This window comes from Mauremys reevesii, linkage group 2 (genome assembly GCF_016161935.1).
Source record: "Mauremys reevesii isolate NIE-2019 linkage group 2, ASM1616193v1, whole genome shotgun sequence".
In the NCBI taxonomy this organism is placed as follows: Eukaryota; Metazoa; Chordata; order Testudines; family Geoemydidae; genus Mauremys; species Mauremys reevesii.
The window spans coordinates 282,875,127-282,901,751 of NC_052624.1; the positions used below are offsets into that span (position 1 = coordinate 282,875,127).

Sequence of the window (26,625 nt, forward strand, 5' to 3'; positions counted from 1 at the left end):
TCCTAATGTCCAACCTCCCTTGTTGCAATTTTAGCTCATTGCTTCTTGTCCTAACCTCAGAGTTTAAGAAGAACAATTCTTCTCCCTCCTCCTTGTAACAACCTTTTATGTTCTTGAAAACTGTTATCGTGTCTCCTCTCAGTCTTCTCTTCTCCAGGCTAAACAATCCCAGTTTTTTCAATCTTCTCTCAGAGATCATGATTTCTAGATCTTTAATCATTTTTGTTGCTGTTCTCTGGACGTTCTCCAATTTGTCCACATCTTTCCTGAAATGTGGCTCCCCGAACTGGACGCAATACTCCAGTTGAGACCTAATCAGCACGAAGCAGAGCAGAAGAATTAGTTCTCCTGCTAATACATCCCAGAATGATATTTGCTCTTTTTGCAACAACGTTACACTGTTGACTCATATTTAGCTTGTGATCCACTATGACCCCCCAGATCTCTTTCCGCAGTGCTCCTTCCTAGGCAGTCATTTCCCATTTTGTATGTGTGCAACGGATTGTTCCTCTCTAAGCGGAGTACTTTGCATTTGTCCTTATTGAATTTCATCCTATTTACTTAAGATCATTTCTCCAGTTTGTCCAGATCATTTTGAATTCTAATCCTATCCTCCAAAGCACGTGCAACCCCTCCCAGCTCAGTATCATCCGCAAACTTTATAAGTGTACTCTGTATGCCATTATCTAAATCATCAATGAAGATTGACTCACAGGAAGGGGCTGATCTCACCGCTCCCAGCTGTGTGATCTCTGCACCAGCCTCTGGTTTGTATCTGCTAGTGCGCACAGCTCCGTCAGACCTGTGATGAGATGCCATTACTGTTAAGTCAGCCTGGCCAGATGGAACCAACCTATTCTATCTTCCGTTGACCGATGTCCCATTCTCAGATGGGAAACAACAGGCAGCTCCAACTTGAAGGTATGTTCGTATTCAGGGGAGGAGTCCCACTCCTGCGGACCGGGTGGGACACCACAGCTGAGCCCTCGACACCATTTTGCTGTGGCAGCTCACGTACTCCTGGACAGGTGCGCTTCTTATAGAGTGGAAGCATCCTGGGAAAGAAAGTCTTACACATGGAGTAAGTTCAGGAGTCCATCGCTGCACCTGCCTCCTTGTCCACGTGATCATAGATCCAGGACCAGGCTCAACAGGTTAGTCTCTGGCTCCTCCAGAGTTGCTGCAACTATGAACTAGCTTGTCCTGGTGTCATCCCCATGGTGTGACTATGGGGCAGTGTTGCAGATGATGACTCACGGGGTGGAAGACTGTGCAAAAGTGCAGAGCAGGTTACAAAGCCTAGCCGCCCCTGCTACAGAGACTGTCCCCTGGCTACAGACCCTGGACGTCGAGCTCTGATGTCTGCACACAAGAAGATTAGGGTCCAGATGCAGCTGCAGGCCTTGTTCCTGCCCACTGCCTCCTCCTCCCCCCTTAGAAAGAACTGTGACCTCTAGGCTTCCATTAAGAAAACAATCAGGAGATCAAGAGACTTCTGGATCCCTCCCACTTGCTGTATCTCTGCTCCCTCTGATCCATCCTGGAGGTTTTCTCCTGCAGGGGTCCGAGTTTGGCCACAGACTCCTCCAGCCCCCACTTTGAAGAGGACGCTCTATGAAAAGCCCATCTCTGACTCCCATCTCCCCACTCTCATCACTTTGGTCCAGTCCTTGGGTTAACATCCCCTCCTCTGGGATTGCCACGCCGTTAGCAATTGCGCCCTATAAACAAGGCCCCATGTACTGTATGGCCGGGATCTCTGGTTCCTGTCCACTCTGGTATAGTTGCCGGGAAGATTCTGCAGCCAGGAAATTAAGACATGGAGCTTGGCTTTTCCTGAATTTGATACGAAAATAATTTGTGCGATTCAAGTCCCCCTCATTTGGTTTATTTTGGTAATAAGTTCTCTTTAGATTAGTCCGGCCCATAATTATCTATTTCATGGGGCCTTAAATTCTTTCAGTGTCACTGCACACCATACCCCAGCCAGTGTAGATGGTGTAGGGATGAGGGGAAGTTTGGCAGTTGTATAAAACGCAATGAGGGTTTCTGACTCCAGAAGAGACCTGGGCAGTGGGTAGGGATTGGGGGATAAGCACATTAGTTGGCTGTTTCTTCTAAAATCACCAGCAGTGAAATAGTTATCAACGTTACCTTTCAAACAGCCCCCATTAAGCTGCCAGAGTTCACACTCAACAGAGATGAATGAGGCGGGGCCTGGTCTACACTGGGAGGGATCCATCTAAGTTATGCAACTTCAGCTATGTGAATAATGTAGCTGAAGTCGACGTACTTAAATCGACTTACCATGGTGTCTTCACGGCGGTGAGTCGACTGCTGCCGCTCCCCCGCCGACTCTGCCTGCGCCTCTCGCCAAGCTGGAGTAGAGGAGTCAATGGGAGAGCATTCGGGGGTCGATTTATTGTGTCTAGACTAGATGTGATAAATTGACCCCCGCTGGATCGATCCCTGCCCGCTGATCCGTCGGGTAGTGAAGACATACCCTGAGGCATTGTTTCAGGCTGCCCACAGACTCAGGAAGAACAGACGTTTTACAGGCAGTTCAGGTTTTCAGGGTTATCTGCAGCACCAGAGCTAAGACATTAAGGCTTGGATTTTCAACAGCACAAGGTCCATCAAAAAGCACCGAAGTAGGTTAGGAGCACTATTCCCAGTGGAAATCAAAGGCACGTGTGCGCCTCACTCACTCAGGGCCATGTGCACCTCACTCAGGTCCTTTTGAAAATTGCACCTTTTTTTAAAATGAAAGATTATATTTTGGAGACTAGGAATAGATTCTGTGGCAAATTCCATGGCTAGTGAATATACAGCGCAAGCTAAAAAGCACATGCAACCTCTCCTGGCTGCTTTCCCTTTAAGAAGAGGCATTTCTTCATGCCCCTAATAACTCGTTTGTCACCTAGAACAACTCGCATCAGAGGATTGCAAATTACTGTATAGCCGTTACTGAACGGAGCCTTTCCCGTGAGATACAGACGGGTAATGGGAGGCACACCAAGGTTAAGACGTTTGCTTAGGTTCAAGCAGGATGTGTGTGGAGAGATGGGGACAGAACCAGTTCTGCCTCTTAATTAAAATCATCCTTCCTGTTTCCACCTGTGGCATGTAGGATCTGAACCGCAGCCGAGTGCTGCTCCTTATGGCATCGATTCCAAGCGGCCTGGGCAAATTTTAGACAATACAGTGGTGTTTGAAAGTATGGGCTCCAGATTTTACATTGTTACATACTGAGACTGGAGCAAAGGAACCTGAGGGAAATTTTCCTGGAGCCAATAAAAAATAATGTCCCCATATGGCATTGATTCAAAGTGGCGCTGTTGTTCCCCACCTGGTAGGGCTGGGGTCTACGGCTAGTCCTGGAATGGGCACATTTCGCTCTTACACAATGGAATACAGTAAAACTTTATTTGTCCAACATCTGTCAAACAAACTGTATCCAAAGGGCTTTCCAGATGTCAGTGCCCCTTTGTTAGTACTTTGCAATTCATCTGACTGGGCACATCCCAGGCCAGGGGGCAGCACTTAGAGGTTGAGCTTCTCAGGTCCTCAGCCCCCTGCTCCCCCCGTCCCGGAGACAGGAGGCAATGCTCTAAATCAGCTGAGAGCTGGAGGGTTGCATCTAGCAACATACAGAACCACAGTATGAAAGGCGACAGATAAACTCTTTGCTAAGGGATCTGAGATGCCACTTGGAAAAAGGGGCGTTGTAGAACTTTGCAGAGTGGGGCCTGTCCCCGGAACAGGGAAGCCTGAGCAGGAGTTAAATTCTCTTTTCTCAGCTCAACACAGTCCAGCGCAGAGGACACAGACAAAACTGGCAAAAATCCCCCGGGCTACCGCCATGTAGCTGGGTTCATCCAGATTGCAGACTGAGAGCAGGAAATGGAAATGGATTCTCCACCTACATTCTCTGGACAATCCCTGGAACATTTTTTGGTGATGAGGATCCGATACTCATCACCTGAACCAGGACAGGAAAACAAAGGGAAGCATTATTCCAAAGTTCCCTATTTTCTGATAACCAGAAAGAGATAATTGTATTGCAGTAGGGGGAGAGCATTTCTTAGCAATCAACAACAGTCCCTACAGCAAACCACCATCTTCCATGGAGAACTCCAGTTTCCTGTAAGGGCCATGTGGCTTCTTTGTTATGAGAAATGGCCACCCTGGAAGCATACAGTTTATCGCCTTAATCAAAGTTGGCTTATTTCTTGCTTCCAGAGCAATTTCCTAAGCTGTAATAGGGAGGTCGTCTAGGAAAGGGATTCTATACACAGAATTTCCCCCTCTCTCTTCCCCTTTGTGTAAAGGGGCAAACCACGGAGCAGTCTCCACAGCTCCTCCTAATGGCAGTGCTGTGTCATGGACACCATTCGAAAGCCTCTCCTGTGTTTGAGTCTGAAACCAAATTGATCTCTGAGAGCCTCTTTCAGAAAATTACCAAAACAAGGAGTGGCAGACAGGTTTTTCAGGCTTGCCAAAAATTCAGAGATTCTTTCTCCTTCTGTTGGATTTCTTAGATGAAACTTAGATCGTTCTGTTAAAAAAAAGGGTAGTAGGTACATAATGTATCATTATAATCTTTGTCATGTCCTTATATTCCAGCCTACCATGTTCTTGTGGCAAACCTGTGGCTTTAGGCACTTCTTCTTAGCCTCAGGGGGCATGTGACCAGGATTCATCACGGAATTAGGTCTGATGGTTGGTTCATTAGCTTTCCTGGGCTGGGTACTGCTGGGGAGTGTGACATGAATGCTGATCCATGCCCCCCACTTTAGACACTGCAAATGTGGTTTAACCCACCAATGTTAGGAAAACGTCCCTCTGTGTAGCAGTATCTTCTAGAATATTGGCCTAAAAACATTGTTCAAGTCTTTGAGTATAGAATAGGTTGCAAAATTGTCCTCTTTTTCATTCAATTGGAAACTGTCCATCTTTACTCCATGCAGCCATTTTATCCTTGCTTTCCTTCTTTATTTTTGTATAATCCCATCCTTGGCACCGGTTTCTCTGTTGTGTTCTCAGCATTCACACAGAGACGTTAGATACAAACACAACTTGTGCAAACCCCAAAACAGAGAGAAAATAATGGGCTGCTCTCTAAAAACAGGTGCACAACTCACCACATAAAATATCAAGGCTGGAAGGGACCTCAGGAGATCATCTAGTCTAGCTGCCTGCTCAGGGCTGGACTAATCTCCACGCAGATATTTGCCCCAGCTCCCTAAATGGCCCCCTCAAGGGCTGAACTCACAACCGTGGGTTTAGCAGGCTAATGCTCAAACTACTGAGTTATCCTTGCCCCTCATACTACATTTTGCTTTAAGCTAGCTGCCTGCAAAAAAACTGTTATCTCAGGCTTTGTTGGGGAGCCCCTACCTTGCACTCTGCCAATAGCTTGGAATTCCACCACAGTCCTCAATACATCACAACCCAGAGGTCATTACTGGTACTAGGAACCCCTGAAAACATTGAGTATGGCATTCACTTTACAGCACTTGCAAGTATCGGGCAGTAGGCAATGTCCAGAGAACCTCTGCACCCAGATTCCTGGCTAGGATTTTCAAACAGCTGAGCAGGCATGTTAGAGAATCCATTCTGGGTTTTACACTTAGCCCTGCACACAGTGGGATGGGACCGTGGCAGTTTGGGGAGTTCAGTGTGGAAACCCATTGTGACGGGTCGGGTCACAGAGAACCCCTTGGGACTGCCACCTGCTGTGCTGAGACTACCTCTGAGCCTGTTTTCCCTGCCAGCTTGGGACTTCAGTACCCTGTCTAATTGAGCCAGACACACTAGCCTGCTACAAACACAGATCCAGGTCTGAACCACGTCCCCCAAAAGCTGCAGGCTTAGCTGAAAACAGCTTAAGAAGTGCTCCTGTCTCCAGCACCCAGATACCCAGCTCCCAATGGGGTCCAAACCCCAAATAAATCTGTTTTACTCTGTATAAAGCTTATACAGGGTAAACTCATAAACTGTCCGCCCTCTACAACACTGATAGAGAGATATGCACAGCTGTTTGCTTCCCCAGGAATTAATTGCTTACTCTGGATTAATAATTAATAAACAAAAGTGATTTTATTAAGTATAACAAGTAGGATTTAAGTGGTTCCAAGTAATAACAGACAGATCAAAGTAAGATACCAAGTTACCAAAATAAAACAAAAACACGCAAGTCTAAGCCTAATACTTTAAGAAACTGATTACTGATGAATATCATCCTCAGACTAGACTCCTTCCTAGTCTGGGCCTAATCCTTTCCCCGGCACAGTCCTTGTTCCAGCTCAGGTGGTAGCTAGGGGATTTCTCATGACTGCAGCCCCCTTTGTTCTGTTCCACCCCCTTATATAGCTTTGGCACAAGGCAGGAATCTTTTGTCTCTCTGGGTCCCCACCCCTCCTTCTAAATGGAAAAGCCCCAGTGTTAGATGGATTCCAGTACCAGGTGACATGGTCACATGTCCTGTGACACCACAAGCCTTCATTCTTCCTGGCCTTACTCACAGGAAGGCTGGCAAGTAAACAGAGCTAATTACAACCAATTGTCTTAATTGATGGGAGCCATCAAGATTCCAAACCACCATTAATGGCCCATACTTTGCATAATTACAGTAGGACCTCAGAGTTATATTTCATATTTCTAGTTTCAGATATAAGAATGATACATTCATACAGATTGGATGACCACACTCAGTAGATTATAAACTTTGTAATGATACCTTACAAGAGACCTTTTGCATGAAGCATATTCCAGTTACGTTATATTCACACTCCTTAGCATATTTTCATAAAATCATATGGAGTGCAACGTCACACCCATGTGGTACAGATGTGCATTTCTGTACAGGGCTGCTAGTGATCGGGGGAAACAACACGGGACATTAACCAACTTTAGCTATGGTTAAGGTTGCTAAGGGGAAATAATGCCCAACTGAAACCGACAAAAGTCAGGCAATACAGAGTAGAGCTGTAGCACCACAAGAAATCAACAAGGCACACGGGATGGGTTGTGTACCCCACGCAGGCAAGGAATGAGGGCCCGAGAGGCCAATTAAGCCCCCAGGCTGCAACTGTGGGGTGCAACAGATGAAGCCCAGCTGGGGAAGGAGCTGGCTGGTATAAAGGCAGGAGGTCTGGAGCAGAACGGGGCTGGACTGGCTTGAGAGAGCTGGGAGGGGAGATGCTGGCTAGAAGGAGCTATGACAGGGCTGAGGCTGCTGAACTAGGGTTCAGAAGGCTGCTGGCCGGCTGAGCTGTGGCTGGCTGAGAAGCCAGGCAGAGTGAGATGGAAGAGACAACAAACGACACTGACACTGGGATAGACGGTGAGGCTAGGGAAAGCATGAAGGAAAAAGAAAAGGGTAGATTCTCTGGCACCCAGAAGAAGGACCTGCAAGGAGAAGGGCATGGAAGGGAAATGGCAAAAGTTACAGAATTGTAAATTCCTTAGATGAGAACATAAAGACAGGGGATCTCAACCTCCCGAGGATGGCAGAGTGGATCAGAACAAGTGCTGGAGATATAGTAAGAGCTAAGAAACTACATGGAGGAGACTGGTTAGTGGCATGTAAAAACAAAGAACAAGCAGGGAACTCCGTAAGACAAAGGGACTAGGTAAAATGGAAAAAACCTGTCAGCTACCCAAATTCCTTATGGAAGCCAGAGGGGTAGAATACGGTGTGCCACCTGAACAGTCATCACAGAGGAAATAAACATCGTTAATAAGTAAGACGTCCCTGCCTTATCTTGCATTCACTCAGCTGATGTTTTCAAGGCTGTCAGAGAATCATAGAAGATCAGGGTTGGAAGAGACCTCAAGAAGTATCTAGTCCAACCCACTGCTCAAAGCAGGACCAATCCCCAACTAAATCATCCCAGCCAGGGCTTTGTCAAGCCTGACCTTAAAAACCTTTAAGAAAGGAGATTTCATCACCTCCCTAGGTAACCCATTCCAGTGTTTCACCACCCTCCTCATGAAATAGTGTTTCCTAATACCCAACCTAGACCTCCCCCACTGCAACTTGAGATCATTGCTCCTTGTTCTGTCATCTGCCACCACTGTCACAGCAACCAGGAGGTCTAGAACATTTAGATGTTTAGATCTGAATGGAAGCTTAGTTTCTGGAACAAAATTCTGCTGCAAGGGGTGGGTTCTGTGGCTGATTGCCTGACCCCAGTATACACAAGGCACTCGGACATTCCTGACTAGTAAGTACAAGGAGAGGCCTTTCTTCCCCTTTATAATAGTCCTTGCTGCTTATAAAGCCCCTTCCAGTGGAGGCTCTTAAATCACTTTACACCCCCAATGACGGATTAAGCCTCACTACCCCCGCTGACGAGGCAGGGAAGTTTCATTTTCCCATTCCTTGCAGATGGGGAGATGGAGGTGGAGAAATGTGAGGTGATTTTCCTGAGCACCCCTCCCTCCCCCCTGTGTGGCATCCCACTGCCACCTGTGGGCTTGTAGCACCTTGCTGGGAGCAGCAGCCCACTTCTGGCCACCCCTTTAAAAGGCCACTTCAGCTCATGGCACTGCCTCTGTGGCATGAGATCAAACAGGAAGATTTTTATATATAAACACACTAGACAGCCCCAGCTAGTGTGCTCCAGGGACTACAGCAATCTGGCGAAAATACTGACACCAATAATTATAGTTTCAGTATCATACAAACTCAGATTTCCCGTCTCCTTGTTCCCAACCTGGCAGGGCTGTTTTCTCCGGCTAGCCCAGAGCTGACACATCAGACGCGTACGCAATGAAATAAAACAACACTTTATTTTGTCCAGCCTCTGGCCAACAGTGTTTCGAAAAGGGCTTTTCACAGAGTGAAACAATACAAGCCAGCGATTGGTATCACTGACCCTCTGAGCCGCGTGGGATAATCTTCAGAAGTTCAAGAGCCCAGTGTGCCTGACAGGGCTTGGGCCTTCAGCCCTGCGGGGCGCACCAGCCAGGACTCAGGGCTTCAGCCCCGCTCCTGCCGCAGAAGGCCCAACACCCCACTCCCAGCAGGGCAGAAGCCTGTAGCCCCACGACCCGGCCGCAGGGCAGGAGCCCTGAACTCCCCCCACCCCAGACTGGTAGGTGGAGAATGGATTGGGGGGGGGGGGGGCTCCATGAGCCACACTTTAACTCTAGAAGAGCCCCCTGCAGCTCACAAGCCCTGGTTTGGCCACCCCGGTATATGGGGGGAAAAGACAGAAACTGGTGGTGAGGGCAAAATGTAGGTGAATAAACTCAACTCTTGGTTCACTCGCCGGGGCTGATGTTAGAGGGGCAGAAGTGGGGCAGACCTGGGAGTAAAGGTCTGTTCAGAAACACAGGGAGGGGAAGGCTCTCGAGCTGTCGGTGGTGAGGAGAGACAGAGAGGAGACAAGTGCCAGGGGAATTACACAGGGTCTGTGGCAGAGGTTGGAACAAGTAACTCTAACGGTGTTAGTACTTTGCTTTTCCGAGCAGGCAGCGCCCTTCAGCTGAGCATCCCAGGTCACCAACGCCGAGCATGGAGGTGCGGTTGTGCCCGAGGCAGAACCACCATGTGAAAACGGAGAGAGGAATGACTTGCCGATGGAATCTGAAGTGACTCTGAGGCCAAGTCTAGCTAGTGGTATGACTCCCAGCCCATGTAGACGTACTAGCCCCAGCTCTCATTGAGCAGGTTGCTAACAGTAGAAGTGTAGTCACGGCAACACAGGCAGCGGCCAAGTACTTGGGGCAACTAGGCCCTGCTGCTGCTTGCTGCGGCTCCATGTTACCATGGCCACACTAGTGTTTTTAGCATGCTCGTTCAGTGAGAGCTGGAGCATGAGGACATCTCTGTGAGCTGGGAATCACACCTCAGCTTTAGGGTAGACGTAGCCTTACCGGGCACAGGGCTGTGTTAACCCAGGTGAAACCTTTTGCATAGAGGATGTTTGGTGTCTCACTGGGGAAGCTCGAGCTGGTTCTTTGGGGCGTCGCGGCCTCCTTTTCCTGGCCCCATCACAGTCCGGATCTGAGGACATAGATGAGACTGGCCAAGATCCCCGTGGCCATCACTGCGTAGCTGGATTTCACGCTGCTGGCCCCGCTGATGTTGCACAAAGAATGCTGACAGCAAGAGGTAGAAGTGGCTGCTATGCCAAGATTCCAGTTTGTCTGAGGACACTCGGCAGAGCATTTCTTGGTGATGCGGTACTCAACTTTCTCACCTTCACGGGGAAAGAAAAACAGAGCGAAGAATCCTTATTCAGGAGTCCTCCAGAGTTCCGGCAACTCTGCTTATCAAGGAGATAATGGTACTAAAGCAGCTAAGCAACAAGGGCCAATGGGAAGGACATTTCTTAGAAGTTCTGATTGGTTGATTTGCCTCAGGCTTTTAACCCAACCAGACTATCTGCTCAGCAGCGCCTGACCTAATATTCATTGTTGCTATCAGCACAGCAATCATGTCACAGCACCGGTCTCTTGACAGCAGTTACAGACCAGTATGCAGCAATATGGGAATGTTTACGTATGTTTTCTAATTCCTTTAATCATTATTGTGATAGACACAAGGAGCACAATCTAGGTATTTGATTTAATTGGGGATTGGTCCTGCTTTGAGCAGGGGGGTTGGACTAGATGACCTCCTAAGGTCCCTTCCAACCCTGTAGCACAAAACCAGTTATGCCAACCTGACCGAAGTCAGGCTAACAAGGGCTTCTGGGTAATCCTGAAGTGAAAAATACTAAGAAGCAGCATGTTTCACGAAGCGCTGAAAAAAAGTAAAATAAGTAAGGGGCTGAATTCCTGGCATAGTACCAGCTGTGCTGTGTTAGGAACAGTTCGTTTAAAAAACTAATTAAAAAGCCCAGCCTCCCAGTGTCCTCACTCTCACTCCCTGATTTGGTTTTTGGTTTGTTTTTAACTCCCCTACATTCCTAACTTTTGGTGCTTGTTAAAATATTATTAACAATCTAATGTTGTAGACATAGGGGACTAGGCATGCGTGTATATTAAAAGTGTCTAGTTTCTAGTTGTTAAACAAAGGGGGGTGGGTTGCTCAAGTAAATAATCTATAACATAATAAAACTGTCTATATAGGCTAATACTAAAAAGTAAAGAGCAGCTGGTTCTCTTTGGAGACGAGCTGCTCTCTATTAACGCGTGCACTTGTCAATAAAGAGCTTTTAATCGGACCTTGCTGGTGTTGCCTGTCTCTCTGTGGTCAGACAACAAACTTCGCTGTCGGGGTTAAAGTCCCTGACACCTGACATTCTCTGATTCTACGTAGCTTAGCAAAGAGACGGTTAAGGAATGACTTTTGATCACAGTCTATAAGAACGTACACAAGGGACAAATATTTGATAATGGGCTCTTCGATCTAGCAGAGAAAGGTCTAATATCATCCAGTGGCTGGAAGCAAATCTAGACAAATTCCAACTGGAAAGAAGGTGTAAATTTTTAACACAGAGGGTAGTTAACCATTGGAAGAATTTAGCAGAGGTCATGGTGGAGTCTCCATCACGGGCAATTTTTCAGTCTGCTCTAGGAATTGTTCTGGGGCAGTTCTCAAGCCTGTGCTACACAGGAGGTCAGACTAGGTGACCCCAATGGTCCCTTCTGGCCTTGGAGTTTATAAAGCTATGAACATCCTCTCCAGATTCCTGACCATGGCTTTGGAACAGCCAAAGGAGAGACCACACCCTAGAGAATCCTTCCCAGGATTCAAACGGAGCTCCTGGAATGTGGGGGGACGAGGGATTGGGGAGTTTGAGGCTTTTGCGGACACCCATGCAGTGCAGATATTATCAATACGGCTCACAGCTATGCATCTCACTCCCACTAGTAACCTGGGTCGGTGCCCAGTACCTACAGCAGTAGGAGAGAGTAAGGATTCACTGCCAGCGTGCCATTAGGATTATTATAGGGCTGCGTTCCCTAGGGTTCTCAATCCTTCTGTGCATGCACAGCACAACACAGATATATTTTTGAGCATCAAGATCAGGTAATGGGATTTTGCATGTAAATTCTATTTCTCCAAATAGGTCCCTCCCCGGCGTGTGATCAGTGAGGATCTATCCCCGGTGCGAAGGGATACAGGTCATCTGAAGTGTCCTACTGCTGTGCAGTTTGCTCTCCATATGCTATGCTCATTACTGCTGAGTAATTATTCATCCTCCCAGGAGAGGGAAGAAAGAATCCAGCTCCCTGGCATGGGGGTGAGACAGAGGACCTATTGCATGATCAATAAAATGATATCCAGACATCATGGTGATCACAGCCTTAGACAAACCTTACTGAGATATTGCAGGTACTCACCAAGCCCTGTTTTCGTGTAGGTTGTTAGACAGTATTTTTCGTTCTCTTCACAGGTCGTTATTTTAATACAATTCCAGTTGGAGGGCTCATCATTGCAAGTGAAGCATTTCAGTGAGGAAACTGCAAAAGGAAGATGCAACACAGTTCAGACCCTTGCAGAAAACTCCTCTTTGGAAGTGCGCTGAGAAAACTGGCTGATCCTACTAGGGAAATAGTGACACTGGTGCCACATAAAGTGCTATCAAATGTATGGAGCTGAACAAGCTGGAAAAATAGGGACAGATGCTTTTTTTCTGATCTCAGGCATATTAACCACAGTTGTTACATCTAATAGCAGTAAAAATATTTCAGACAGTGATTGATTTCCCTTTACATAACAATTGACCAGTAATGCTCATTGGTTAATAGCCAGAGCTTCTCCTTCATAGACGGCTCCAGACAGGGAACAAAAGACAAACATACAGCACACATGCTTTCCTCTCTGACGGGCTCCCCACCATGCACTGAGCAAACTCAGACCTACCTTGGCTCCAATGCTGCAAATACCTTGTCTAACCTTACAAATGTAAATAGTCCCAGTGAGTTCAACAGGATTAGTCATATGCAGACAATGACTCACCTGTGCAATTGTTTACAAGGTCAGGGAGGTAGTTTTGAAAAGCAGATGAGATCAGGAATCCTTGCAACAGAACAACTATCTCCTTGAAAGGATCCAGCCACTGGCCTTTCAACTAGAACTTCTTGCTCTGATTGCGTATCGTTAGATCCTCTAGCAAATATCTGCTATATCATTGGACACATTTATTTTGTATTTGATCACATTTGTTAAACTCTTGCCCGAGGGCTCAACCCAGCACGGTGCTGAGCACGCCGGTCCGCAGCCAGCAAAACACTTTAGCACCTGCTGAACTTTCTACACAGGAGTAATCCTATTGACTTCAATGAGACTATTCACATGCTTACAGCTAAGAATGTGATTACGAGATTTGCTGGATAGGAAGCAGCATGAACAGCACTGGGCAGAATCGAACCCCATGAAACAGGATAGTTGAGGAAGGTTATTTCGGTAAGAAAATGGTGCTGGGAAGCACTGGTCATCTGAGCAAAAGGCTCAAGATTGCAGAGTGTATAAATGATATTTGTCAAATGTCTAGGTAGGTCCCCAGAACTGGCCTCGTCCTGTATTGTCCTCTCCCTCAGGCCCTCATACCATGCAGCTGGTAGACCGGGCACCGAGTTTATGGGCATGGGGCTATGGTCCTTTGCATAGCCCAATATGCAAGAGTTCAAAGCTTTGCATGGCTTTCTGAAGGGAACGGGATGAAACTAACTAGCTGAAGGCACTCTGAAATAGCCCAGTCACAAGCTGGTGCTCAGAGACAGCAAAGGGGACAGCACCAGTGTCAATTCACTGTTGACTGTCGCATCTTCGCCACTGATGCTGTAAAATCTCCCTGTGTCCCTGCCATTTCTACGCTGGTTCTCTCTCATCTGCACGTTCTTTGTCTAGCAGAGAAGAATCATTAGCACCTCACCTCGCTCCGCGCACAGGACTGCAGCCAGCAGGGCGAAAAGAAAAGCCTTCATCTTCGCTACGCCTTGCAGCTTTTGCAATAAGGGCAGCTCCGTCCAGGGCAGGTTTTATAGTTGTGTGGTGTCTGCTTTTCATTACTAGGATGATGGTGATTTGAGGGGGTGAGGGGCGTGCCATAGCGTAGGACACAAGATTGATGGGTGTGTGTCTGTGTGACGTCTCCCTATGGAAATAACCTCTCCCTATGGAAAGTTTCTGCCTGATTCTTTCAGTTAGTGTTTGGCTTATGCCCCAAAACACAAAATATTTGGTTTCAGAGTACGGAATTCCTGTGATAATGTTTTTTTCTTATGCTTTGTGTAATGAGGTGCCTTTGGGGGAACTGGTTGGTTTTGTTTTTTGCATTTTCTTCAAAAATTTCTGCTGATACCATCTACACCACACAGCCAGTGAGGGAAATGCAAGAAGGAATGAGAGAATTAGGTTTAAAACCACCGGGAAAGAAAACTTTTCTGAAATGTTGTCTGATCTAAAAGCATTTATTGTCCCATGGTCTCATTTTCATCAATGAAATTTTTCAGTTCCCAAACTGGTAATTCTGAAGCTGCAATTGGTTTGATTTTTAAAACATCCTGCCATGTGATTAAGCTGACCAGTCAACATGAAAATAAAAAGAACATTTAGAAGAACAATTACACAGGGAAAATATTTGCGACAGAGTAAATGGAAGCACTTGACTGACAGTCTATGAGTAGTTCAATATTGTGTTCACCCCTGTTATAGCCCCTCTTGTCTCTTCTCTCTAAGCTAAAAAGTCTGAATATTTTTGGGCCTTGAATGATTTTCTTTGCTTGCCCCTCCACTCTTCTGATTCTCTATCTCTTCTATGAGGTGGAGTCATGGTCCCATGGTTGAAATGCCAATGCAGATACAACCCAAAATTGCACTGGCAATTTTTCCTGCCTTTGCAAATGACTGTCTAACTTGCTGTACTCCATCTTTCCCAATGTCTCTGTTAAGTCTTGACCTCAGGTTTCTCTCTCCCACTGAATATTCACATTTCTGAATCTTTTCCACCTACAGCCATGAGCTCACTTACAGAATATGTGAGTGAGGCATAGAATCATAGAACATTAGGGTTGGAAGAGACCTCAGAAGGTCATCTAGTCCAATCCCATGCTCAAAGCAGGACCAACATCAGCTAAATCATCCCAGCCAAGGCTTTGTCAAGCCGGGCCTTAAAAACCTCTAAGGAAGGAGATTCCACCACCTCCCTAGGGAACCCATTCCAGTGCTTCACCATCCTCCTAGTGAAAAAGTTTTTCCTAATATCCAACCTAAACCTCCCCCATTGCAACTTGAGACCATTACTCCTTGTTCTGTCATCTGCCACCACTGAGAACAGCCCAGCTCCATCCTCTTTGGAACCCCCGTTCAGGTAGTTGAAGGCTGCTCTCAAAGTCATTTAGCAGTGATGCCATTTTTCCAGCACGCACTCTTACATTAATTAATAATGCCAAATTTGTGTTCTGTGTGACTCAGGCATGGATATCTCTTGTTTCCCAACAGCTGCAACTGTGAAACTGGGAGCAAGGATAGGTATCAATTAAACAACCAAACCTCACAAGAGTATGTGTGTTGGGAAACTTTCCAGGCCTTTAGGGTGGTATCAGGCACGAGGCAGAAAGTAGCAGGTCCTCTGACCCGGCATGCCACACCCTGTCTTGTTTTGTTGGGATTATAAAACAGCCCCGTGTCAATATTAGTGGGGGTGGGTATTACAAAAAAAAGTCTTTATTGGGTATTTCCCTGCTAATCAGAAACATATCATTACACCTAGAAAATAGTTCCTGATGGAAAGCTATTTAAATTAAACTAAATAGTCACGGAAAAATAATAATTGTTGGTGAGTGTGAACCAGTGGCTTTTGGGGATGGGACAGTGAGGCTGCTTGTGCTCCTCAGACCCACGTCTGTCTCAAGGGAGAAGCATCTATCATTCTCCAAAGAATGATGTGTGTGGTTGGCTGTGGCCCAGTGCTGGACTCTGGGAGGGTTTTCCAGCCTTTCATGCCCATCCATAAGAACCTAAGAACAGCCTTACTGGGTCAGACCAATGGTCCATCTAGCCCAGTGTCCTGTCTTCCAACAGTGGCCAATGCCAGGTGCCCCAGAGGGAATGAACAGAATAGGTAATCATCAAGTGATCCATCCCCTGAAGCCCACTCCCAGCTTCTGGCAAACAGAGGTCAGGGACACCATTCCTGCCCACCCTGGCTAATAGCCATTGATGGACCTATCCTCCATGAACTTATCTAGTTCTTTTTTAAACCCTGTTATAGTCTCGGCCTTCACAACATCCTCTGGCAAAGAGTTCTTCAGACTGACGGTGTGATGTGTGACAAAATGCTTCCTTTTGTTTGTTTTAAACCTGCTGCCTATTAATTAACTCCAATCCAAGCCGCCTTCTGCTCCCTTCTTGGCTGTTTCACCTCTTGTTTGGTCAGGCATTTCTTGGGGATAAACATGTTCAAATTTGCTGCAAGATCGGAGTGGGGAGGAAACACATGATCGAAAAGAACCAAACTGCACAGTGACCAGGGGAGATGATGGGTGAGGTAGCGAGGGATCAGTCAGTGTCAATGAATGCAGATTCCTCCACCCAGTGATGGTACATTCGGGATCGCCTAAGACAAAGCCCTCGGGCCTCCGCACCAACAACAAAGTAAATTCTACTTTTATTGCTGGCTATTCCAAGCTAGAAATCAAAAAAGAAGATCAAATCGCCGCCCACTGCCATTCTGCAGTCCATATGTTGCCCTGCACAGCCAGCCAACACTCTGATGATGTTTGTTGTTCAAAGAAGTTTCCAGCCCTCATGGCTGTGGAGAAAAGCTTGAAAACATAACCCCACAGACTCAAAACCAGAATATAAATAAAAAGAATCCAACATGTATTATTATTTTTAAGCCCTTTTCATTATTTCGCGGGACTGACTCATGAGTTTCCAGCACTTGGGGTTGACAATACTGCTCACATTGCTCTTGTTTTTGGGGAAGTCTCCTGGCCTGCGTTTTTGGGTTGTTTTTTATTATTATTATTATTTTTTGTAATGGTTTCTTCCTCCCATCCCCCATGCTGCTGCTTGTGAACTCAAAGAGCCAGCAAGGGCAGCGCCAAGAGTAGAACCCATGATGGGAAGCACTCGACCCCTTCTTCTGTTCGTGGGTCACAGCTCCTCCTTCATTGGGGTCCAGAGACTTCTGTAGGCCCATCTCCTGTGTGCTGCCTCCAAAAACCCGATCTAGGCTTCCAGGAAAAAAACTTCTCATTCAAGAAATCAAGAGACCCCAATCTCCCGCCCGCTTGCTGCGTCCCCCCTGCCCCCATCCCGATCCACACAAGAGATTTTCTTCATTAGGGGTGAATTTGGCCACAAACGCCTCCCAGACCCCCAGTTCGGACAGGATCTCACCCCAGGGGAGCACGAGCGTTTGGGGAAACATGAGGAATTAGCAGAGGCCAACAAAGGAAAAATAGCACCGTGCCCTGTTTACGTCTTCATGAAGCAAAACGGTGGCCTGAAAGGTATGTGTGTGCCTATATCCTCTGCAGTAGGAGAGAGTTCACCGTGCACTGCAGTATAGAACTGGGGGCCGGTTACCTCCTACCCGGCCCTGTAATAGGAGCTGGGCCATGTCTCTGCAGCGCCTTGGGCGGTTTCCCCAGTGAGAGGCGAATGAGTCAGCCCTCAGCAAGAAGCTAGGTAGGAGGCAGTTGTCAGGGAACCTGGCACTTAGAGAGGGGTGTGGATAAGCACATTAGCTGGATGTTTCTGGTAAAGTCATCAGCAGTGAAAGCGTTAACAGTGTTGCAATGTGCTAGTCATCATAGTCAACTATCACCTTGGGGTACTTGGTCCCCTTAGAAAGAAACAGATGATTTAAGTGATAAAGACGGTGCTGAAGATGAAGACGTTCGGGCCAGTGGGGGGATCTAAGCCAGTGATGGTGTATATTCATGGAGGGTCCTACATGGAAGGCACTGGAAATTGATATGATGGCAGTGTTCTGACATTGACACAGTGATTCCTACCTTTCTGAGTCCACACCCTGAAGCTCACAGCCTCCGCAAGCAGCTTTTGTCAGGCTGTCTGCAGACTCAGGCAGGCCTCCCTGGATCAATTCACATCCAGTCGGTTCATGTTTTCAAGACCTTCTCCACCACAATGTAGCCTAAAATTTTAATTTTTAATGGAAGCTTAAAGTTCTGGAGCAAACTTCTGCTGCAAGGGATGGGTCCTGTGAGTAATTTAATTGCCACTGAAAACACAGGGCAGCCTACAAAGTGCACTCAGACATTCCTGACTACTTGTCCTTTAAGTGCAAGGAAAGGCCCTTTTTCCTCCTTACAATGATCCTTTCTGCTTATTCAGGAACTTCCACTGGAGGCTCTGAACTCCCTTTACACACGGTGATGAATTATGCCTCACTGCCCCCTTGTGAGGTAGGGAAGTATCAGTATCCCCATTTTGCAGATGGGGAAACAGAGGGTCGGTGCATTTCCGACTGATTCCGATTCGCCTGAGGTCACAGAGGGAGTTTGTGGCAAAGCCAGGAATAGCACCTAGATCTGCAGACTCCTAGGCCTTTGCTTCAGTCACAAAACCATCCTTCCTACTTCCAGGGCCGGCTTTAGGCCGATTCGCCCAATTCCCCGGAATTGGGCCCTGCACTTAAGAGGGCCCGGCTCCAAGGCCCTGCGCCTTAGGCACCTTTTTAATTATTTTTTTTTACTCACCCGGTGGCAGTCCGCTCCGGGGTCTTCAGCGGCATTTCAGTGGCGGAGGGTCCTTCGGTGCCGCAGAAGACCCAGAGCGGATCCCCCACTGCTGAAGTGCCGCCAAAGCCCCGGACCGCCGCCGGGTATTCGAATCAGGCCCCGCAGTTAATAAAGCTGGCCCTGCCTACTTCCACCTGTGACTCTTAGGACATGGCTTTGCTGCAAGTGAACGTGTGGTTGCCGCTTGGCTAGGCAGATGTGCACTAGATTTACTCTAGTTAGCAGAGCAAAAAATATCAGTGAAGATGCAGCATCCCAGGGATCAGCACAAATTATACAAGCCTGCCCAGAACCTGTGGGTATGTTCTCAGGTGTGGCTGCATTTTCACTGCTGTTTATAGTCCAGCTAGCTAGAATCAAGCTGGCATGGGTTTGCCTACCCAAGCTGCAATCAGACCTCCCAATGCACTGGAGACAAACCTATGGAGTCTGAACTCCTTCTGGCCTCACCCCCCTACTTCTTGGATGGCTCGGGAAGAGCCTGGGAGGCTGTTTTCCTTATGACATTGCTTTTGAATGGTCAGAAAAAAAACAGTTTTTAAAGATATAGCTATGCGATACCACCTCAGCTGGCACCCCGGGGCTCACCGAATCTGCGACAAATCGCCATTTAGCTGATTCAAAAGAGTTTCAATATAATGAGGCTGGGTGGCATTTGGATTTTTGTTTTTTAATCATTTGGATGGATGATATCAATGTTTATTTTCAAGCATTTTTTCCCAATTTTTATTTATGTACATGTTCACAGTTGCAGGGAATTATGGGTGGGAGGGTCAGGTAATGGGACGGGTTCAGAGAACAATTATTTAACGACAGGAGATGCTGAGATTCAAAAAAATTAAAGCTTTATAACCATTAGAACACAAACTGTCAGCATCCCCTGTCCAAATATACAATGTAAGTAGCCCTAATTCTCAAGGAGCATTTTTTTTGCTTTGCCTGTCTGTAAATGTCTATTACTGTCAATGGAAATTATTTTTGTTGCTTTGTGTATGGATGGTGCAATGGATGGTTACCCACATTCCTCAATAAAAATCGAATCCTTCCAAGCCTAAATGTGATGCACAGATTTAACCCACCAATCTTTGTTCCCGAGCTGGCAGGGTTGTTTTCTCCAGCTATCCCAGAGTTAACACAACTGACGTTTCCACAACAGAATAATAACAAAAACACTTTATTGTGTCCAGCATTTGTCCTACAAAATGAATCAAAATGGGCTTTCATGGGGTGAAGCAATGCAAGACCGCCAATGCTTATATGGGAAAAATTACAGCAACAAGAAATGGGAACAAAGTGTAGATGAATACAGTAGAGGGTGCGTTCATTCACCCATCCATTCATCGGGGCTAATATTAGAGGGGTAGTAAGGGGACAGACCTGGGAGTAAAGGTGTGTTCAGAGACTCAGAGAGCCTGCTCTGGTGAGCGAGCTGCGGAGGAGAAGGCTCTCATGCTCTCAGTGGTGCGAGTGCGAGGAGAGGCAGAGAAGAGACAGTGCTAGGGGGAATGAAGGGGGGAATGACACAGGGTCTGTGGCAGAGGGTGGAACAAGTGTTAGTAGTTTGTGCTGTATGGTGACTTTCCCCAGAGCCGGCACATCTATCCAGGCAGCACCATTCTGCTGAGCATCCCAGGTCACCGACACCAAGCAGGTGGGAGGCGACTCTGGCTCTGCTAAAACAAAGGTGGAGGTGGAGCTATTAACTATAGATAGATAGATAAAATCTTAGGTGCGTATCTAGCCTCCATCAGCGTAATATCTTTAATGCGTTTATGCTCACAACCCCCCGACGAGGGAGGGCAGTGCTCTTATCCTCAGGGTACAGCTCCCGGCCCTCAGAGAAAGAACAACAGCGTAGAAAATTAGCGAGAAACTCCTTGCTGAGGGGATCTGAGGTGACACGGAAGAGACAGGGCAGTGTTAGCCTGGATGGCAGCTTTGCACAGAAGGCTTTTGGCATCTCTCTGGGGAGGCCCAAGTTGGTTCTTCGGGATGGCAAGTCCTCTTTTCCTGGCCTCACCACAGTCCCGTTCTGAGGCTGTAGATGAGACTGGCCAAGATCCCCGTGGCCATCACCAGGTAGCTGGTTTTCACACTGCTGGCCCCGCTGAGGTTGCAGAGGGAATGCTCACAGCAGGAGGTAGAAATGGCGGCTACGCCGAGGTTCAGGTTTGTTTGGGGACACACCGGAGAGCATTTCTTGGTGATGCGCTGCCCCTTTTTATCGCCTGAAGGGGGAAAGAAAGACAGAGAAGAGATTTGTTATCAAAGAGCCCCCCAGAGTTCCAGCAGCCCTCTCTGTAGAGGAGAGAAAGGTCTTAAAGTAGCTAAGCAACGAGGGCCAATGGAGAGGGCATGATTGGTAGTTTTGCCTCAGGCTTTTAACCCAGCCAGTGTTTATCTGCTATTCTGTGCCCTGGGGACACTCAGCACAGCAATCACCCATCTCTTGCTAGCAGCCGCAGACCTGCCTGGGAACATCCTCTCCAGACCCCTGACTATGGCTGCAGAAAAGCCAAAAGAAAGACCAGGGGGAACAGGGGTTTGAGGCCTGTTGTGTGGACACCCGGGCAGTGCAGAGCTGGTCAGTATTGCTGACCAGTCATGTGCCTCACTACCATTGGTTTGAAGTGTGGCTGAGACAAGGCACAGCACCTGTAGCAGTACGGAGAGCCAGGATTCATTGGCAAAGTCCCAGGAGGACTAAAGGGACACCACCCCTCAAGGCTTTTGTGCCTGCACCCTACAGACACTTCTTTTTCTTGAGCAGCAAGATAAGGGGATCGGATTTGTGCCTGTAAATCCTATTCTCCAAATGGGTCCCTCCCCTGAGTGCACATATGTGACAAAGTGGGAATGGTCTTAATGTTTTCTCTGAATACTGTGTTGGTGCCTCAGTTTCCCCTCTGCAGTTCTTAAGTATCTAGGTGGTGGGATAAGGGGGTGCGATTGTTGCAGAGCCCTAAAGGGCAGGTGTGATAGTGTCTGCACAGAGAATGGCCAACACCCTGTCTCCTGATGGTCTGGGCCCCTCCTCTGCAAAGGTGCTAACTGAAGGTGTTGGAGAACAAAGAGATCAGGTGCCTCCTGGCCTGGGAAAGAGGCAAAGGCCAGAGGAGGGGCTGGAGAGTTTCAGTTTGGAGCTGGCTGGGGAAATGGAGGGAGCCCCAGGGCTGGGGTCTAAGCTCCCTGCCCCCCAGGATGGACCTGACTGAGGGGGTCCTGTTCTCTGTACCTACAAGCTCTGTTTTGGACTATGTTCCTGTCGTCTAGTAAACCTCCTGTGTTACTGGCTGGCTGAGAGTCACGGTGAATCGCAGGAAGTGGGGGTGCAGGGCCCTGACTCCCCCACACTCAGTGACAACATAAGTGAGGAATTAGCCTCTTGGATTGTTTGCAGTTTCCTAAGGCCCAGCTCTTTGCTCTCCATGTGCTATGCTCAGCACTCCTGAGTGATTATTCGTCCTTTCAGAAGGAAGACGAAAGAATCCAACTCGCTGGCATAGGGGTGACACAGAGTGACCTCCTGCAGCCTAAATAAACTGATACCTGTCACTCAGACACCATGGCGAGCAGCAGAGGCGGCTCTAGGAATTTGGCTGCCCCAAGCACGCCGGTCCCGCGGCTCCGGGGGACCTCTTGCAGACGTGCCTGCGGAGGGTCCTCTGGTCCCGCGGCTCCGGTGGAGCATCTGCAGTCATGCATGCAGGAGGTCCACCGGAGCCGCGGGACCAGCGGACCCTCCGCAGTCATGCCTGCGGGAGGTCCACCGGAGCCGCGGGACCAGCAGACCCTCTGCAGTCATGCCTGCGGGAGGTCCACCGGAGCCGCGGGACCAGCGGACCCTCCGCAGTCATGCCTGCGGGAGGTCCACCGGAGCCGCGGGACCAGCAGACCCTCTGCAGTCCCGCGGCTCCGGTGGACCTCCCACAGGCATGACTGCGGAGGGTCCGCCGGAGTCGCCTGCCGCCCTTCCGGCAAAATGCTGCCCCAAGCGCGCGCTTGGCGCGCTGGGGTCTGGAGCCGGCCCTGGCGAGCAGGGACTTAGGAAAACCTCATTGAGATAAGTGCGGGTACTCACCAATCCCTCCAGACGCATAGGTTGTGAGGCAGTATTTGTCAGTGTCGGCACACTTAGTCGCTTTAACACAATTCCAGTTGGAGGGCTCGTCGGTACATGTGTAGCACCAGAAGGAGGCCGCTGAAAAAGAAGCACATAACCCAGCTTAGCCGCTTGTGGAAACGCCCTCTTCAGAGGAGAGGATCCAAAATGTTTCCATTTTTGGAAAAGGGAAAGAGAAAAGTGGCGGGGGAGGGGGGGGGAAGGGCCTAAAACAGAGCCAACATTTTCTACTTGAGATTAAATGCCACCGAAATTTTAGTTTTAATTTGTCTGGTCAGAGAATTCTAGGGCCAATTTCAACCAGAAGGAAAATTTGCAAATATATGCAGCATAAGGTGACCAGATGTCCTGATTTTATACGGGGACAGTCCCGATTTTGAGGTATTTTTCTTATACAGGCTCCTATTACCCCCCACCCCCTGTCCCGATTTTTCACACTTGCTGTCTGGTCACCCTAATGCAGCAATTACTTACCATGTTTCGACCAGCGCTGCCTTCTCCACCTGCTTCCTTGACTCACACAAGCCATTGATCTAACTCTGCATCTCAGCGTCATGCTGAGCAGGACTCTCAGCTGACCCTCTTTTCAGACCCATCTCTGCCTCCATCCCACAACCATCTCTCTTTGTCTGCCAGGAATGACTGAGCTCCCAAGTCTGCAGAAAGCAGAGTTCAGGGAGGGCTTTATTTCCCAGCTCCTTGCGGATTATTAATTGTCTTTCCTTGGGGAAAACTAATTAGCTTTGTTCTCCTGTGAGAGCACGGCGTTTAGCATTTCATAATGCAGTGCATCTGCAAAGCACTACACAGACATGAATGGCTCTTAATACAGCCCAGAAAAGTAGATGTGTGATTAGAGAGGCAAACTGAAGGGAGTTCCTTGGGAGATGAGTCACTAGAGGATAAAAGGAATATTCCTGGGGCTGTCCGGAACAAGGCAGTCTTGCAACAATCCCATTAAAAGGATTAAGGGAGACTTAATGTGAGACCACAGGGCATTTGCAGTGTGTGTGACCAGGCGAGGGTAACAACCAGGGCTTAAATTCTCCTAGAGAAGCTGTTCTCAAACTGTAACAACCCAAGGACCCCCATGTTGATTTAAAATTTTTTGGGGACCTCCGAGCTCCCTGCTCAGCCCCAGACCCTGCCCCGTCTCTTCCCATCCCCACTCTTCTCCTGTCCCTCCTCTTCCCAACCTCTTTCCGCCCCCGCCCCCAATCATGCCCCTACCCCGCTCCCAGCGCCACTGAACAGATGTTGCCCGGTGTGCAGGAGGCAGGGGGAGGTTGAGGGAGGGAGAGTGACGAGCTGATCAGCAGGGCCCACGTGGCCCCTGGAGTAACCTCGCACACCCCCAGGGGTCCGCGGACCCCAGTTCGAGAAACGCTGTCATAGAGTATTTTCCAGAACTCACCACGCCCCCAACCCATTCTCCACAAGGCACGCCGGGGCTCAGGACTTCTGCCCTGTGGGGTGCACTGGAACTCGGGGCTCCAGGCTTCAGCCACAAGACCCCGTCGACCCCCTGAAACCGTCTCGTGGACCACCAGAGGGCTGCGGACCTCTCGCTGAGAATCGCAACAGCATCAGGCTGGAGTCAATATTTGAAAATATTGACTGGAGTTCTGCTCCGGACAGCTCTGGCTGAATTTAAGCCCTGGTAACAACACATTCAACTCACAGCCTGGCCAGGAATCTGCTGAAATCGACACTGGGGCTTGGTTGAGAGCCACCTGTTTGCCTGCAAGTGAATTCATATTCAAGAGACACCATCTGGCTGCCTCCCACTAAGTATCCCAGGAGACTGGAACTGCTCCTGATTTCTGGGCCAGAACCTCAGCTGACTGAGAGCAACTTGAGGGACAGGTTGTCTTAGCCTGTTCTGCGTTCTCATCTCATCCGGTGAAGGGCTGGGGGCAAGAATTGTAAGACATTTTCTGAATATTTGCTACCATGTGCAAGTAGAGGCATTTGTAGTGACACATCTCTGTGACCCATAGAGGATCAGCTACTGTATCTGAGACAATACACATGATGTTCTTAGTGAGTTAGTTTAAGAGGCATCATTAATCTGAACCTTAGCGGCTTGTCTACATGAGAAAGCTGCACTGGTTTAACTTAAATTGGTTTTAAACTGAATCATTTAAGCCAGTTGCAAACCCCTGTGTGGATGCTTTTATTGTTGGTTTAAGAGGAGCTTATTTCAGGTTAGTTTAAACCTGTTTTTAATTGACCTAAGCTGCATTGAAATGTAAGCCCTTCTTATACCAAAATGAAAGCAGCCACATAGGGGCTTGCAGCAATTTAAATAAATTGGTTGAAATTCACACCTTCAATTAAACCAATGCAGCTTTCTCTGAAGACAAGCCCAGAGTCCATTTTTAAAAGGGAATTAAAATTCATTTCTAGTCCTATCCCTGTACCTGAATCCAGTCTATCAAAATCTGTGGGCTTATAATGACATTTTGCTACTTTTTAACATCTTCTCTCCCTGTAGATGTGAAAGACTCACAATAGAACAGGGAAAACTGTCTGACCCCAGTAGTGAAAGAGTGAATCTGGCTCTACATAAAGTGCTGTCAAAGGTACAAAGTAAACGAACTGCTAAAAACAGGGGCAAAGGTTGTTTTTTTCCCTCTAATTGCAGCTACAGTAGCCCCAGGGGTCACCGATAACAGCTGTAGAAACAGGTCGGACCATTTTCGTTGATGACGTCCCTTTAAATTGCAACATTCTTGGTTGAGCAGCCCAGAGCATCTTCTTCACAGGTTGCTCCAGACAGGCTATAACATAGAAACATGTCACAGAACCCTCTTTTCCCCCTGAGGTCTCCTATCCAGGCATTGAGCAGCTTCAGCCCTGCCTTGGTTCCCATTCTGCCAATAGACTACACTGAGTAACCTTAGCGTGTAAATAGTCCTGATGATTGCAATGGGTTGACTCACACTCATACAGCATCTCACATGTGCACTTGTTTGCAGGGTCAGGGCTTTAGCTTTTAAAAGCAGATGAGATCAGAACAGCTGGTGCAGAACAACGGTCCCCTTGAAAGCATCCAACCTTTAGCCAAGCAGCTAGAACTTACAGCTGATTGTGTAAATTGCTCATCTTCAGCTGCTGGAATAAATCTGCTTAATCATTGCATGCATTTATTTTTTAGTTTATTACATTTTATAAGTTACTGTGTAATGGCTCAGTCCTGCAAGGGGGGGATGGAGGGAGCACCTTGGGGTATAGGAAGGATCCCACCCAAGAGATAAGGTAGTGTCAGTGCATTAACTGTGGAATCTTTACCACCGCTACTGTAAAATCTCCGTGTCTCTGCCATAGCTAAACTGGGTTCTCTCTCATCTGCAGGTTCTTTCTCTAGCATAGAAGAATTATTAGCTCACCTTGCTCCACACACAGGACTGCAGCCAGCAGGGTGCAAAGAAAAGCCTTCATCTTCGCTACAGTCTTCACACGAGGGCAGCTGCACCACCAGCACGGGGGCAGTTTTTATAGCTCTGCGGTGTTTGTTTTAGGTTACTATGACGATGGTAATTTTAGGGTTTGGGGTGTCACATGGAGCACAACGCAAGGCTGATGGGTATGGGTGTGTGGGAGGGAGTTTGGTCATGTTAAGAATCCAGCTGGAATGTCCACTCCCTGATTTTCCTGTTTTACAAAGGCGCCTGAGAACTGCCAGACTGGCTCCACCCTGTGGCATATCCAACATCTTCTTGTGGGCTTGGCTACACTGGAGAGTTGCAGCGCTGGTGGAGGCTTTCCAGCGCTGCAACTTAGTAACTGTCCACACCTGCAAGGCACATCCAGCGCTG

General features: G+C 48.0%; 2 protein-coding genes and 1 long non-coding RNA gene across 5 annotated transcripts in view; 1 reads left to right on the forward strand and 2 right to left on the reverse strand.

Moving 5' to 3' along the window:
* Positions 1-12,664, forward strand: part of LOC120398892 — a 40,971-nt gene extending 28,307 nt beyond the window's left edge. The window contains exon 3 of the long non-coding RNA XR_005594775.1: positions 12,360-12,664. This is a non-coding gene — a long non-coding RNA (uncharacterized LOC120398892). The remainder of the gene's footprint in view (positions 1-12,359) is intronic.
* Positions 9,995-13,893, reverse strand: LOC120398891 (lymphocyte antigen 6E-like). Its single transcript, XM_039526648.1, has 3 exons — positions 13,842-13,893; positions 12,307-12,426; positions 9,995-10,214 (listed from the first exon to the last, which is right to left on the reverse strand). Exons 1-3 carry the CDS (start codon positions 13,891-13,893, stop codon positions 10,006-10,008), a joined length of 381 nt encoding a protein of 126 aa, XP_039382582.1. The 3' UTR covers positions 9,995-10,005.
* A 5,709-nt stretch (positions 13,894-19,602) lies between these two features.
* Positions 19,603-26,261, reverse strand: LOC120398685 (lymphocyte antigen 6E-like). Of its 3 annotated transcripts, none has more exons than XM_039526240.1 (3): positions 23,279-23,846; positions 22,763-22,882; positions 19,603-20,909 (listed from the first exon to the last, which is right to left on the reverse strand). In XM_039526240.1, exons 1-3 carry the CDS (start codon positions 23,358-23,360, stop codon positions 20,698-20,700), a joined length of 414 nt encoding a protein of 137 aa, XP_039382174.1. In that variant the 5' UTR covers positions 23,361-23,846; the 3' UTR covers positions 19,603-20,697. The 3 variants fall into 3 exon arrangements, with proteins under 3 accessions (XP_039382174.1, XP_039382177.1, XP_039382176.1); XM_039526243.1 differs by lacking the exon at positions 23,279-23,846 and adding an exon at positions 24,367-24,424 and having other exon boundaries at positions 19,604-20,909; XM_039526242.1 differs by lacking the exon at positions 23,279-23,846 and adding an exon at positions 26,197-26,261 and having other exon boundaries at positions 19,605-20,909.
* Positions 26,262-26,625: the final 364 nt, after the last annotated feature.

Excerpts from the sequence above, each read along its gene's own strand:
- LOC120398891 (XM_039526648.1), bottom strand. The coding sequence starts at position 13,893 with ATGAAGGCTTTTCTTTTCGCCCTGCTGGCTGCAGTCCTGTGCGCGGAG. Across the intron at positions 12,427-13,841 it reads AGTCCTGTGCGCGGAGCGAG|TTTCCTCACTGAAATGCTTC; the intron begins GTGAGGTGCTAA and ends TTCCTTTTGCAG. Across the intron at positions 10,215-12,306 it reads CTACACGAAAACAGGGCTTG|GTGAGAAAGTTGAGTACCGC; the intron begins GTGAGTACCTGC and ends TTCCCCGTGAAG.
- LOC120398685 (XM_039526240.1), bottom strand. The coding sequence starts at position 23,360 with ATGACGCTGAGATGCAGAGTTAGATCAATGGCTTGTGTGAGTCAAGGA. Across the intron at positions 22,883-23,278 it reads GCAGCGCTGGTCGAAACATG|CGGCCTCCTTCTGGTGCTAC; the intron begins GTAAGTAATTGC and ends CTTCTTTTTCAG. Across the intron at positions 20,910-22,762 it reads CTATGCGTCTGGAGGGATTG|GCGATAAAAAGGGGCAGCGC; the intron begins GTGAGTACCCGC and ends TTCCCCCTTCAG.